Source organism: Callospermophilus lateralis, chromosome 15 (genome assembly GCF_048772815.1).
Source record: "Callospermophilus lateralis isolate mCalLat2 chromosome 15, mCalLat2.hap1, whole genome shotgun sequence".
NCBI lineage: Eukaryota > Metazoa > Chordata > Mammalia > Rodentia > Sciuridae > Callospermophilus > Callospermophilus lateralis.
Window position 1 is genome coordinate 65,692,968 of NC_135319.1, and position 15,046 is coordinate 65,708,013.

At 35.5% G+C, this 15,046-nt stretch overlaps 1 protein-coding gene across 3 annotated transcripts in view; it reads right to left on the reverse strand.

Moving 5' to 3' along the window:
• Nucleotides 1-15,046, reverse strand: part of Hpse2 (heparanase 2 (inactive)) — a 649,448-nt gene that overhangs the window by 210,027 nt on the left and 424,375 nt on the right. For all 3 annotated transcript variants that reach the window (XM_076834902.1, XM_076834901.1, XM_076834899.1), the window contains one exon: nucleotides 10,772-10,819. In XM_076834902.1, coding sequence (XP_076691017.1) covers nucleotides 10,772-10,819 — 48 coding nt within the window. The remainder of the gene's footprint in view (nucleotides 1-10,771; nucleotides 10,820-15,046) is intronic.

Genomic DNA, 15,046 nt, shown 5'->3' on the forward strand with positions numbered 1-15,046 from the left:
AATGAGGGAATTGAGGGTGTAAAGAATGGAGCTTGGCACTAATGATTTTTTTTATTATAACAAAAATGCATTATATGCTTATTATTAAAAATTTGGAAACTGCAGAGAAGTAAAAATGAGAAAAAAGAATCTGCATAGCCTCGAAATCTTGGGATTAATATTATTAGCCTATTGTTGCCTTTTCTTTGGGTTTATATTTATGTTCATTTTTTATGTTGTTGAGATATTATTTATTTTAAATTTTAATTTTAATGTTGTTGAGATATGATTTATTTTAAATTTTACTTTAATCACTTAACAAAAACATTTTCCCATTTATGTTTTTCTCAACTATTTAACAGCAACATTTTGTTTTATAACTGGTAAGATTATTCTTTTAACAATTTAGGCTTTTCCCCAATCTTTTTTTTTAGGAAAAACTCAAAGCAATCCTTTACTCTGCTTAGTTTGGATTTAATTTGTTCTTTCTCTAGCTTCTTCAGATAGAAACTAGAATGTTTCTTTTTTTCTACTATAACCATATTAGATGTAAATTTTTCTTTAGATTCTGCTTTGGCTACATATCAATTCTAACATAATGTATATCCATAATAATTTCAAGATATTTTCTACATTCTCTTATTTCATCCTTGGCCTATAGAACCTTTTTTAAATGTCATTTTCTCAACATTTACATGTTTGTTTTTTTTTGAAGGGAAACTAGTTTTTTTTTTTTTTTAACCTTTATTTTTATTTATTTATTTTTTTATGTGGTGCTGAAGATCGAACCTAGGGCCTCACATGTGCTAGGTGAGTGCTCTACCACTGAGCCACAACCCCAGCCCCCATTTACATGTTTTACAGATTTTTAAATTATTAACATATAACTTCTTTGTCATCAAAAAATATACTGTATGTTTTCAATCTTTTGCATTTACTGAGACTTGTTTAACAGCAAGCATATGGTTTATCTTGTTGAATATTCCACGTACACTTGAAAAGACTATGTTCAATTGTATTCTACAAATGTCTGTTAATTCAAGCTGATTAATAGTGCTGTTCAAATTGACTCTCTCTTTTCTATTTTTATTTTAATCTAGTTTTCCTATTACTAAAAGTATATCCCCAAATATGAAAGGGAATCTCTTTTCCCTCTTTAGTTGTTAGTTGTTTTTTTTTTAATCTCTGTTATTAAATAACATATTAATTTTCTATTACTGCTTCAAACAAACTACCACAGTGGCTTAAAGCATCCAACTTTATAAATGTATTGTTCTAGGTTAGACATCAGTTTGGGACTCAGTGAGCTTGGGAGAGCTATTTTCCTTCTGGAAGTGCTAAGGAAGAATCCATTCCTTGCCTTTCCAGCTTCCAAGGTTACATACATTGCTTGACTCACAGCCCCCTTCCTCTGTCTGGTAGGTCAAGTGCCTCTTACATGGATGGCATTGTTACACTCTCCTTTTTCATAGTTAAGTCTCCCTACACATCCTCTTTTCTGTTCCCTTTTCCATTCTTGTGTTTATGCTTGATCCATCCAGGTAATACAGCATCAGCTCCATAATTTAAATCAGTAGATTAGTAATCTTAATTCCCTTTGCTGTGCAGTGTAACATACTTAGGTTCTACATATTAGCATACAGACATCTTGCGGGAGACCATTATTCTGCTGTCACAGGTAATACATTTATGATTATTCTGTGTTTCTGATAAACTGACCTTTTAACGCTATGAATACTCTTTTTCTTTGAAAACACTCTTTTTTTGATGTGTGTTTTGTCTAATATCAATATAGTTTCACTTTTTATTATCATTGCATGTATGGATATCCCTAGCATCATTTTCTATTCAATTTATCTGCGTATTTACATTTAAAATGTGTTTCCGGTAGACACATTTGGGTTTCCCATAGCATCCAATCTGATAATCTTTGTCTTTTATTATACTATTTAGAATGATTATACTAAATATTATTAAAATAATATAATTACTTAATGTAATTATTGATTCTGATTAGGTCTGCCATTCTGCTCTTTGATATCTATTTTTTTCCCATTAATGTATTTTAATTTTTTTCCAGTTATTTTTTGCTCCTTTGTTACTCCATTTTTGCTGTTTTTTTGAGGTTAACTCACTATTCCTCAGTGTTCCATTAGAATTCCAATATGGATTTTTAGCTATACTTTTTTTGAATACTTTTACAGTGATTCTTCTAGGAATTCAATTTTCACCTTCTTGTAATCTTCTTAAAGTAAATATTATACTATTTCCTGTAAAAAAAAAAAAAAAAAACTAAAACCCCAAAAACCCTTGGAATGATATGAGTCCATTAATTGACTTTTCCCTTTCCCAACTTTTGTGGTTTTCTTGCCATATATTATTATATTTGTTGTAAAACCAATAATACAACTTATACTTTTGTATTAGAGGTTTTTTTTTTTGTTTCTTAAATAAAGTCAGAGAAAAATAGACTTGTATATTTAACCACAAATTTACCATTTCCAATATTCTTTGTTATTTTTAGAAATCCAAATTTCCTTCTGGGTTGCTTACTGCCTTTCTGTCTGAAAAACTTTAGTATTGCTTTTAGCTTTTGTTTATCAAAAACATTTCTATTTCATATTCATTTTAAAGAATTTTTTCTGGTGGAATTTTATTTAGCCATAAAAACAATGAAATCATGTCATCTGTAGCAGCATACATGAGTCTGGAGGACAATATGTTAAGCAACTTAAGTCAGTCACAGGAGGCAAATAATGCATATTCTCATGTAGAAGCTAAAAAAGTTGTTCTGAAAAACTAGACAATAGAATAGTGGTCACTAATGTTTATATAGTTTCCACTTCACTGCCAATATTTCCCTATGTAATCACCAATGTGAACATTTGCCCCTTAATTCTGAATACTTACAGTGGCTTCTTTAAAACCTTTATCAGCTAATTCTAACATCTGGGTCACTTCAGCATTTCTATTAGTTACTTATTCTCTTGGCCATGGGTCCTATTTCTCTGTTTTATTATATGTGTAGTAATATTTTTAAATTGTGTACTGGAACACATATGCAGAGACAGAGGAGCATTGATTCTGGACCTAGTAGGAGATCGAAGAATGACTAATCATCTTGTTCTTGTGGAGACATCAATTTACATTTTGGGCAAGTCTGTTTTGTTTGTTATACTTTAGTCTTAGGGAAAGTCCTTAGTCTTGGGACATAGACTTTACTCCTAGTTGTAACTCTTTTAGTCTCACTGGAAAGAACAAGACATTTGTTAGTTTCTTCTAAATTAGTGAGGTCTAAATTCCAATCTCTATCTCTCATGTGACACCAGCTGAAATCTCTACTCAACTTTTTCAGGCTTCCAGTTGTTGCCTTCCAACAAACTCCTTGGATTCTCCACAAATATGGAGGGAGATCAGGTAGCAGACAAAGATTTGAGGAAGTTTATGTGCGTGTTTAGTATCATTCTCCTGTAGTTCCTTCAGTCTGGGATTTTTCACCCTGAAGTTCCAGCTTCTCACTCCTTCTGACACCTCTAGTCAATACAACCTTGTATAATCTGTGAGTTCTAGGTACTTTATGATCCATAAATTGTTAAGGACCCATAGTGGAAAAGTCATAGAATAACTTCTTTTAGTTTCCATCTCCTTGAGATCACTCTCCAGTGTTTGTTTGTCTTTGTAAATGTGTGTGTAGATTTTATCATTGTTATCTATAGGAAGGGGATTCTGATATAAGATACTCCCTTATACTAATAATTAGAATTTCATTATACTGATGAAAAAGGAAAAAGCACCACAGGCATCACAGAAATCCAGAGGATCATTTAAAAACTTATACTCATAATAAACTAGAAAACATAGAAGAAATGAATACATTTCTATACATTTATGACCTGGATATACAGAATCTAGAGGATATAAAACATCTAAACAGATTAATAACAAGCAATCAGAAAGAAAAAGTAACAAAAAAGGCTTCCAACAAAGAAAATCCCAAGATCAGATGGATTCTCAGCTGAATTCTACCAGACCTTTATAGAAGACGAATGCCAATGCTTCTCAAATTTTCCCATGAAATAGAAAGGGGAAGAACACTTTCAAGTTCATTCTGTGAATCCAGTATTGCCCTAAGGCTAAAACCAGTTAAGGACACATCAACAAAAGAAAACGACAGGTAAATATCCCAAATGAAGGTACATGCAACAGTTCTTGAGAAAAATGTTAGAAAACTGTACTAAACAATATATTAAGAAGACAGTTGGTTCGTTTCTGAGATGCAAGTATAGTTTAATGCAAATTAATAAATGTAGTTCAACGCATACAGAGTTCAAGAAAAAAAGATCACATAGCTTAACTGATGTAGAGAAAGCTTTTGACAAAATTGAGCATGCATTCATCATAAAAACACTGAAGAAACTAGAGATAGTAGTAATTTACCTTAATATCACAAAAGCTACATACAACAAACCAAAGCTAATATAGTTAATGGGAGAGAACTGAAAGAATTTCCTTTAAAATCAGGAACAAGACATGGATGTCCACTCTCACCATTGCCATTGCATATAGTACTAGAAATTCTAGCCAGAGCAATTAGGCAAGAGAAGGAAACATTTGCCTTCAGTCACATGAGTGAAAACACCCCTGTGTTGCAACAGAATGAATAAGGGCAGAATAGTACTAGGTGAGATCAGAAGGCAGCATAGGCTAAAACAGGAAAGGATGAAGTCAAATTTTCACTGTTTGCAAATGGTATGATCCAATAACCAGAAGATCCAAAAAACTTTACCAAAGACTACTCAAGCTAATATATAAATTCAGAAAAGTAGCAGGTTACAAAATCAACACACAAAAATTAATAGCTTTTCTATACCCTGATAATGAATCTGCTGAAAAAGAAATTAGGAAAACAATCCCATTTACAATACCCTCAAAATTTATAAAATACCCAGAAGTAAATGTGACCAAGGAGATAAAGGGCCTATACAATGAAAACAATGAATGCTGAAGATAGAAATTGAATAAGAACTTAGAAGACAGAAAGACCTCCCATGTGCATGGATAGGCAGAATGAATATTGTTAAAATGATCATACTACCAAAAGCAATGTACAAATTCAAGGTAATCCCCATCAAAATATCAATGACATTCTTCACAGTACTAGAAAAAACAGTCCTAAGATTCATTTGAAAGAATAAAAGACCCAGAATAGCCAAAGCAATTCTAAGCCAAAAAGCAATGCTGGGGGCATAACAATATCTAACTTCAAATTGTACAACAGAAACTTCAAATTATACAATAGTAACAAAAACTGAATGATACTGGTATAAAAACAGACACACAGAATAAAAGGCATAGAGACAAACCCACAGAGATACAGTCATCTGACACTTGAAAAAGGAGCCAAAAATATATGTTGAGAAAAGATGGCCTTTTCAAAAAATGTTGCTGGAATACTGGTAATCCATATACAGAAGAATGAGAATACATCTCTCTCACTCTGCACAAAGGGCAACTAAAATTGAATCAAAGATCTAGGAATTGGATCCGAAATTTTGCAACTCCTTAAAAAATAAAAAAAGTAGGGTCAGCAACATATAGGCACAGGAAATAACTTCCTAAATTGGACTCCTAAAGCTCAGGAAATAATGCAAAGAGTTAATAAATAGAATAGCATAAAATTAGGGGCTGGGGATATAGCTCAGCGGCAGAGCATTTGCCTCACATATGTGAGGCACTGGGTTCGATCCTCAGCACCACATAATAAACAAACAAAATAAATAAATATATTGCGTCCATATTTTTAAAAAAATATTTAAAAAAAAAGAATGGCATAAAATTAAATAGCCTCTGCATAACAAAAGAAACAAGAATGTGAAAAGAGAACTTACAGAATGGGAGAAAATCTTTGCTAGCTACTCTTCTGACAGAATATATGAAGAAATAAAAAAACTACTGAAGGACATCTAGGTTGGTTCCACAGTCTAGCTATTGTGAATTGTGCTGCTATAAACATTGATGTGGCTGTGTCCCTGTAGTATACTCTTTTTAGGTCTTTTGGGTATAGTCCGAGAAGGGGACTAGCTGGGTCAAATGGTGGTTCCATTCCCAGCTTTCCAAGGAATCGCCATACTGCTTTCCAAATTGGCTGCACCAATTTGCAGTCCTACCAGCAATGTATGAGTGTACCTCCCCCCCTCCCACATCCTTGCTAGCACTTATTGTTGTTTGTGCTGCCATTATTATTGGAATGAGATGGTATCTTAGAGTAGTTTTAATTTGCATTTCTCTGATTGCTAGAGATGGTGAGCATTTTTTCATGTACTTGTTGATTGATTGTATATCCTCTTCTGAGAAGTGTCTGTTCAGGTTCTGGCCCATTTGTTGATTGGGTTATTTATTTTTTGTTGTTTAACTTTTTGAGTTCTTTGTATACTCTAGAGATTAGAGCTCTATCTGATATGTGAGGGGTAAAAATTTGTTCCCAGGATGTAGGCTCCCTATTCACCTCACATATTATTTATATTGCTGAGAAAAAACTTTTTAGTTTGAATTCATCCCATTTGTTGATTCTTGGTTTTAACTCTTGTGCTATAGGTGTCTTATTAAGGAATTTGGGGCCTGCCCCCACATGATGGAGATTAGGGCCAACTTTTTCTTCTATTAGATGCAGAGTCTCTGATTCCATTCCTAGTTCCTTGATCCATTTTGAGTTAACTTTTGTGCATGGTGAGAGAAAGGGATTCAATTTCATTTTGTTGCATATGGATTTCCAGTTCTCCCAGGACCATTTGATGAAGATGCTCTCCTTTCTCCATTGCATGCTTTTAGCACCTTTGTCTAATATAAGATAGTTGTAATTTTGTGGATTGGTCTCTGTTTCCTCTATTCTGTACCATTGGTCTACCAGCCTGTTTTGGTGCCACTAACCTGCTATTTTTGTTACTATTGCTCTGTAGTATAGTTGAAAATCTGGTATCACGATACCAAGATTCCCTTCAATAAATGAATGGATAAAAAAATGTGGCATTTATACATAGTGGAATATTACTTAGCACTAAAAAATAACAAGATCATGGCATTTGCAGGGAAATGGATGGCATTAGAGCAGATTATGCTAAATGAAATTAGCCAATCCCTAAATAACAAATGCCGGATGTCTTCTCTGATATAAGGGGGGTGACTCAAAATGGGATAGGGAGGAAGATCATGAGAAGAAGATTACCACTAAATAGGGAAGAGAGGTGGGAGGGAAAAGGTGGGAGAAGGGGAATTACATGGAAGATGGAAGGAGACCCTCATCATTATACAGAATACATGTATGATGTTGTGAGGAGGAAAAAAAAAAGAAGTGTGTCACATTCGATTGGGTAGAGAGATGTGATGGGAGGGGAGGGCAGCAGAATAAAATAGACATTATTATGGCTGTATGTATATAGGTGACTGTATGAACAATGTGATTCTGCAACCTGTACAATCAGAAAAATGAGAAATTATACCCCATTTGATTCAAATGTATGAACTGTCAAGATCATTGTACTGTCATGTGTAACTAATAAAAAAAAAAGAAAAAACTACCAGAAGAACAAATGGTCTGGTTAATAAATGGGAAAATAAACTGAAGAGTCACTTTTCAAAAAAAGAAATACAAATGGCCAATCAATAGTTGAAAAAATGCTCAACATCTTTAGCAATTAGGGAAATGCAGATCAAAACTGTGCTGAGATTTCACCTCACTGCAGTTAGATTGGCAGCCATCAAGAATACAGACAATAATAAAAACTGGAGAGGATGTGGAGAAAAAGAAACATTTCTACATTGTTGGTGGGAGTGTACAAATACAACCACTATGGAAATTAGTATGGGGGCTCCTCAAAAGACCACGAATGTAATCTCTAGCTATACCACTCCTCAATATTTATCCTAAAGAATTAGTCATCATACCATAGTGACATATGCATGCCCAGCTTTATTTTTTTCCATGCCCATCTTTATTATCACAATTCATAACAGACAAACTTACAATTGTTTAGCCTAGGTATCTGCCAATGGAAGAATGGATAAAGAAAATGTGGCATATATACACAATGGAATTTTATTCAGCCATAAAAAGAATGAAATTATATCATTTGCAGAATAATGGATGGAACTTAAGAGCATTAGTCAAGTAAAAATGCCAAACTCAGGATATGAGGGGCATATGTTTTTTCTCATATGTGTAAACTAGAGAGGAAAAAGGAAAAGAAAGGTGGGAATGAGGATCTCTCAAAATTTGAAAAGAAACCAAAAGAAGAGGACCAGGAGGAGGAAAGAAGGTGAAGAAAGGGAAATACTGGGGAATGATATTGACTAGTTACATTTTATATTGTGTGCATATACAAATAGGTAATAATGAATTCCACTATTATGTATGATTATAATGCACCAATAAAAGTATGGGAAAGAAGAACTTTATCTTACTAATTCTTGCTAAGCTTTCTAATTCCTAGTTAGGATTTCCTGTGATTCTTCCATGATTTCCAAATCTAGACCGAAAAATATGGTTGAGAGGGGTAAATGGTACATTCCAGGTATAATCTGTCCCCAAATAAGGGCTGATCTGAAGCTAAAAGAAATTCAACTTTCTGCCTGTTTGGAGGGTATTTTTGGCATAGTTGCAAATATGTGATATTTATCTTGACACAAGGTTAATTATTTTTAGTAGTAATAAATGAAATGTATTTTAAAAATGTATTTCTCCATTATTAAAAAATATACATATACCATGCTTGCTTCATTCCATTTGTGCCAGGGGGAGTGCTTGAACAGAGAAGAAAGCTTTCTCTGATCCCTTCCTGTCAGCCATGGTAATTGAAGCCATACATTTCTAGTCAATAATTTTCTTACTCTGATCTCTCCCTACAAATCCTGTAAATTCTTTGTTTCAGCCTTTATGCTACATTATCCAGATACCTTTGGTGAGGATGCTGAGCAGGTTTCAGTAAGAGGCATTGTCTTGTTAAAGCAACAAAAGAAAGAACCTTTGGAGTGACACAGACGTGGCATCAAGTTCAAAATCTGCCACTTCCTTCATTACCCTTGGATTTTCTACAATTTCCTCTGCTACAGGAAAATGGAGGTAAAAAAAAGTGTCTCCCTTTTACTTGAATGTTGTGAGGATTAAATATGGTAAGGCATATAAAGTTCTACAACAGTTCCTGACACATTTATTGTATATTGTCATTGTTATTTTTCTACATAGTAAATCCCTTATAAAGAATTTCCTGAATAGGCACTTGGTGAACTGAAGTAGTACAACTCTAGTGAAAGAGAAAAACAAGTTATGAGAAAAAAATGTAAGTTATTATGTAATGTGGAAAAAAAAGAATTACATGGGGACCTATTTTGGGTTAGGATTGTTGGGAAGGAGTCTCTGAGGAGATGACATATAAAATGAAACTTCAGAGGAAAAGCCAGCTATATAGAGGGAGAAGAAAATCTCAGGTGGAAGGAAGAGCATACACAAAGATCCTGAGGTAGACATGCATAGGAACTGTCACAGGACTGAAAAGCCACTAGTGTGTTGGGTCAGAATAAATAAGGACAGAGTGGCACAAATGAGATCAGAAAGAAACAGAGACCAAACATAAAATGCCAGAGTAGAGAATTCAGCTTTTGGTCTAAGTGCAAAGCAAGGAAGACACTGTGGGATTTTAAGCAAGGGAATGACAAGATCTTTAGACTTAATCCATGACTCACAAAAACAAATTGAAGAAGGCTAAGAATTTCTGAAAACATTTGGAATTTGTTCTTTAGGTAAACTGAAAGTATAAATATAGACTAAAAGTATAAATATAGATACAAATATTTCCCATTATGACTGAAGTTACCAATAAACCCCAAATCCTTTTGGTAATATTTAACAAAGATTTCATCTACTTTTCTTTCTTTCACACCAGTCATGAATCCTCAATGGACAGTGCGACCCATTTAAAACAAAGGACAGACAAGAGGGAAGGAAGATTTAGAGTAACGGAGAAAGATGGCCATAGTCAATGCCAGCAGAATGGAAGCATAAATGTCTGAGCTGTGAGCACCAAATCATGGCAGAGATGACTGAGATGTTGCCAGATAGATTTCTCAACAGAGAGGAGCAGGATTCCAGTATGAAATTGGCAAGACACTGTAGCACAATACTGGACATCCTGTCACAAGTAACAGAGATTTAAAGATTGTTTAAATTTATATATCAGACAATTATCCTTACAAGTCAGGTACTCTTGGGATAGGCAGTCTTGTTACCACTGGCTTCTTCCTGTAATGCGGGGTTTAATCTCCTCTCTTGAAGCTGCTGCAATCTCATTATATTCTTTTTATTTTAACCTACTTCATATTAGTGAATCACTTAGCACTAATTAACACCACAGCTGTTAATATAATGAAGTGTTTTTATTTTCACATGACATAATGAACAATTAAAACTATTTTTCTCTCTTAAACAAGTACATTTATTCCCAAAAGAAAAGTCCATGGGGGAAACAGTAGCACGTTTAGATCTCCATTACCTCTCACTCACAGCAGATTAAGAGTGTACATAAAATAGCCAAGCTCCCCAAAATATGTCAGTATTTTTTTTTGTGTGTATGTGTGTTTTGAAAACAAAATTATAGTACTAGAACAGTTTTGGAATTAATTTCATTTTTTTTTCTCAAAAGATAAAAGTTTATTAAACATCAGCCATGAACTCGGTTGCAACTAATTATCTTTCATTTCACACAGGTGATAGTAAGTAAGAGCAAAAATGATGAATACCTACTGTTGCCAGGTAACTGCATCCACCGTGCTTCCTGCCACTTTCATGAATCTGTAAAGAATAGAGAAAAAGAGAATAGTGTAACATAAAGTAAATCACATCCTCAAGGTTAAAATAGGATAAACCAAGACATAGATTGGATCAATTCCTGAGCAGATATGCTCTCTGAAGAGACCCACAGTCATAATTATGGCCTAACCATTGCTATTAAAGGCCAAAATAAAGAAGGTTAAGGCTCCCCACATATCCCTCACCACCTACAAATCAAGACTTCAATATAGCATTCTACCTGTGTCGACCTTCCCATGTCCAAGCCTGCTGGCTCTCACATTGATTTTCCTATAATCAAAACTTATCTATACCATTTCCAATTCTCTAAGGACTCTTATAGTTTGCTAGAAAACAAATAAATAATAACATTTCCCAAGGATAACATCACAATAGATGCCCTTGAAAAACTGCTGAAGAAAGCATGGGAAACCCCAATTTATTTATGTAACTATAAGGCACTATCAAATATACCACCATGAAGGACTGCCACACTTGTTTGAGTGTAGAAACTTGAACCAATCAAGAGAACTTATCCACTTCTGGAGCAGCTATGAAGAGCACTGACTGTCCTCTGATGTGTATGCTCAGCTCAAAAGGAAACCCAGACCTGGTTCTGTGCATCTGAGCACACAGCAAAGTCTTGTTAGGAATTCCTCAGTGTCCTGTGTACTTGGTGGTGGAAGGAAGGCCAGGAGGATGCATCTGGGACTCACAGATGCTACAGAGTATCATAAATCACATCTCTGTGAATAACTCAATTATCTGCCTATCCTTCTCTGGTCCACATGTTCTGAGGCCATGTGCTGTCATGGCTATTATTACTCTTTACTACCCAGGCACAGGAAATCAAAGGAACATTTTAATTCCTTGGCCCTGAGGATCTAGAGGAGAGCTTTTCTTCAAAGGAAACAATCTTTAATAGTACCTCATAACCAAAGGACTCTTCCACCATGGAAGGACATTGTGTTTTGTCTGGAAGGCCCTATTGCTACCCTAACCCAGCATAATCTTGCCAGGCAGTTGCCTGGGCAAAGGGGTTGTTACTGTCTCACTTCCCAGGCTCTGCTTTGCTATGCTGGTGGAAAGGAATGAATCTCTGTGTAGTATAAGCAGAGAAGGCATAAGGGTTAGATACTGGGACTTTTAGTTAGCAACAAAGTAAAGTTTATAAAAGTAGGGGAAGAAGAGGGGGGTTGGGAAGGGAGGAGCAGTAGGAGGACAAAGAAGAGGAGGAGCAAGAGTCAGCTACCATGAAGGCCCTGGCTGGGCTCTGTTCTGCATGGTTTTGCTTTTTTCTCCAGGATCATTCTGCAGTCCAAGAATGAGAATGTGGGAAATAATAGAGCATGAAAATAATCCAGGAATGGAATTGGTGTAGTGGACAGGACTAAAATGTCAATGTGGGTTGGTGGGAATACAACACTTACTGAGTATCTAGTTAGGATCACCCATTTGTATGAGTTATTCCTTATGTTTCTCAAAATTGCTTTGCTTGGCGATGTGGGTATTATCCCATTATATAGATGACTAGCTTCCTTACACACTTCCAGACACCCCACAGGGCCAGTTTTTACGGGGTCATGCCACCCCTCCTAGCAGCACTCCTTGGGAAGCAGGGGCATTACTTTGCGACCTTCTCTTTCTTTCTTTCTTTCTTTCTTTCTTTCTTTCTTTCTTTTTTTTTTTTTTAAAGAGAGAGTGAGAGAGGGGGAGAGAGAGAGAGAGAATTTTAATGTTCATTTTTCAGTTATCGGCGGACACAACATCTTTGTTTGTATGTGGTGCTGAGGTTTGAACCCAGGCCGCACGCATGCCAGGCCAGCGCGCTACCGCTTGAGCCACATCCCCAGCCCCCTTCTCTTTCTTTTCACCTCATCTCCTCTTCCCCAGCTCAGAAAAATCTCTTTTTAGTTTGGAAGAGTAGTTCCACTCTCTTCACTGCTTCTACCCCTACACTTAGGAATTAAACAGCCAGACATGCTTGTGCACTTTGTCTTTTCCATCCTGCCATGTGCTATTCTGAATCACTAAGTACACAATCAATACCTGCTGGAAAAAGAGAGAGGAAATAGAAAAAAGGAATTGGGAGAAAGAAAAAAAAATTTGTATTCAAAACATTATCCCTGTCACACATGCACGCTAAGCAGTGGAAACCCAAAAGTGCTCTTAGAGTAGGTTAGCTAGAAACAAAGAGAGGAAGATGAGATTTTGTACCTCGTCCCAGGATATTATAAAAGTTAGAAAACCTAGATGATCTTAGATGCAAGTATCATTTTGAAAAACAAATAGAAATTTCAATATATACATAAATTTACATGAGATTTACTCTTCTAAAATGATTTGTCAAATCTCTGAAATAGAAATATTTTATTAAAAACTGTCTTTGTATTCATATAAAATAACCAGAGTGAAAATAGATGCATTTTCATTATGATATTAATAGATCTTACTCATTATAAATGTTTTTCACCTTCTTATATGTATAATTTCAACAATCTTCACAAAAACCCATTAGGAAGGTATTCCTGTTTTACAGTGGAGGAAACTGAGTCTCATATAGGTTATCTGACATGCTCAATTCATAGAGCTAGTGTAGATTAAACCTAGGTTCTGATTCCAAATCCTCCCTACTTTCTAGCATCCTATGCTACCTCAGTTGTATTCACTGAGGCTAAGAGGAATAGTACAATTCTAAAATGCACAAAAAGAAGTTGATTTTTGTCTTGAGGAAACATGGTAATATCAGAAAAAGATAAATGGTCTGATTATTTTCTTCACTTGTTGGCCTTTTCTTACAGACTTGAGCACTACAGTGCTTATTTTAAGGCAATGTGCTACATGCAACTATCAAAAGATTATTGACTCAGGGCCCCTGGTATAAGACAACCACAATGAAGCCCAAGAAACAGACATGTAGACACTTGGCTATCAAAGTTCCTGTGTGCTGTACGGCTGGGACAAACTAACAGCTGTGGGATCAGCCAAGAGAGCAGTTAGTACTGTGGTATTAGAAACTGGGATACAGATTGAGAAAAGCTTCATATATATGGTATTGAATTTGACATTGAAAGGAGGGTTTTGCCATGAGGAGAAGCCCAGTCAAAGAACAGAATAAAGTGGGTGCACTGGCCCACCCTTGCAATCGCAATGGTTCGGGAGGCTGAGGTGGGAGGATCGAGAGTTCCAAGTCTGCCTCAGCAAAAGTGAGGTGCTAAATAATTAAAGTGAGGTGCTAAATAATTCAATAAGACCTTGTCTCTAAATAAAATACAAAATAGAGGATGTGGCTTAATGGTCCCGTGATCCTGAGTTCAAACTCCAGAACCCCACCCCCGACACACACCAAAAAAAAAAAAAAAAAAAGAACAGCATAAACAAAGCAGGAAGAGTCAGATGAGCCATGTTCTCAGGGTCCAGAGTGAATGGATGTCAGGGAATAGGTAGAGAATGGCAAAAGTTCAGGCTGATCAGGCCTCTGGAAGTTGGGCTATAGTTCTAATAGTTCTGGCTTTTATCCCTTAATCACAAGATGCAAGTCCAAGTTCTATTTCTCTTTGTATGATTAGCATCCATATGTTTACAACATAACCAAAGTAGTATCAGGATCAAATTTGGGTTTTAGAAAGATCACTCTGGCAAAAGTAAGATGAAAGGAACTAGTGTAGATAAACTGACAAGAGATTACTCCAGAGAGATGGGAGGCTTTGAACACAACACACAACACAAATTGACAATTGAGAAACATGTGGGTGTGCTAAAGAAAGAGATGACGTTCAAGTTCTAACGGCAGCAGTGCAATTGCCCAACATGGGGGATCCAGAGAGGACTTCTGATGCTGTTTTTGGTGAATATATTCTACCCTCTCTAGCATGCCTCAAAGAACGTGAAGTAAATAGCCATTGATAGTAACAGCTATGTATTCACAAGAAAATTAGGACAGAAAAATCATTCATGCCCTGCTTGGCTAAAAGGCTGTGGACTGGCAATTAAGAATGCTTCTAATTTGGCATGCTGGAAATTGGAAACTAGTTCCTCAAGAGAATATTATTTGGAGATCCTCATAATCATCAGATGGTTTGTTCAGCTCTAGATGTTAACCGAGTTCATAAATAACCTTCTCTTTAAAAATAACAGAAAACAAATGGGAAAACTATCATATTAGTGTAAAGTAATGTTGATTATTTCTCTTTATACCCATACCTTACATGCCTTGAAGAAAACTTTTAT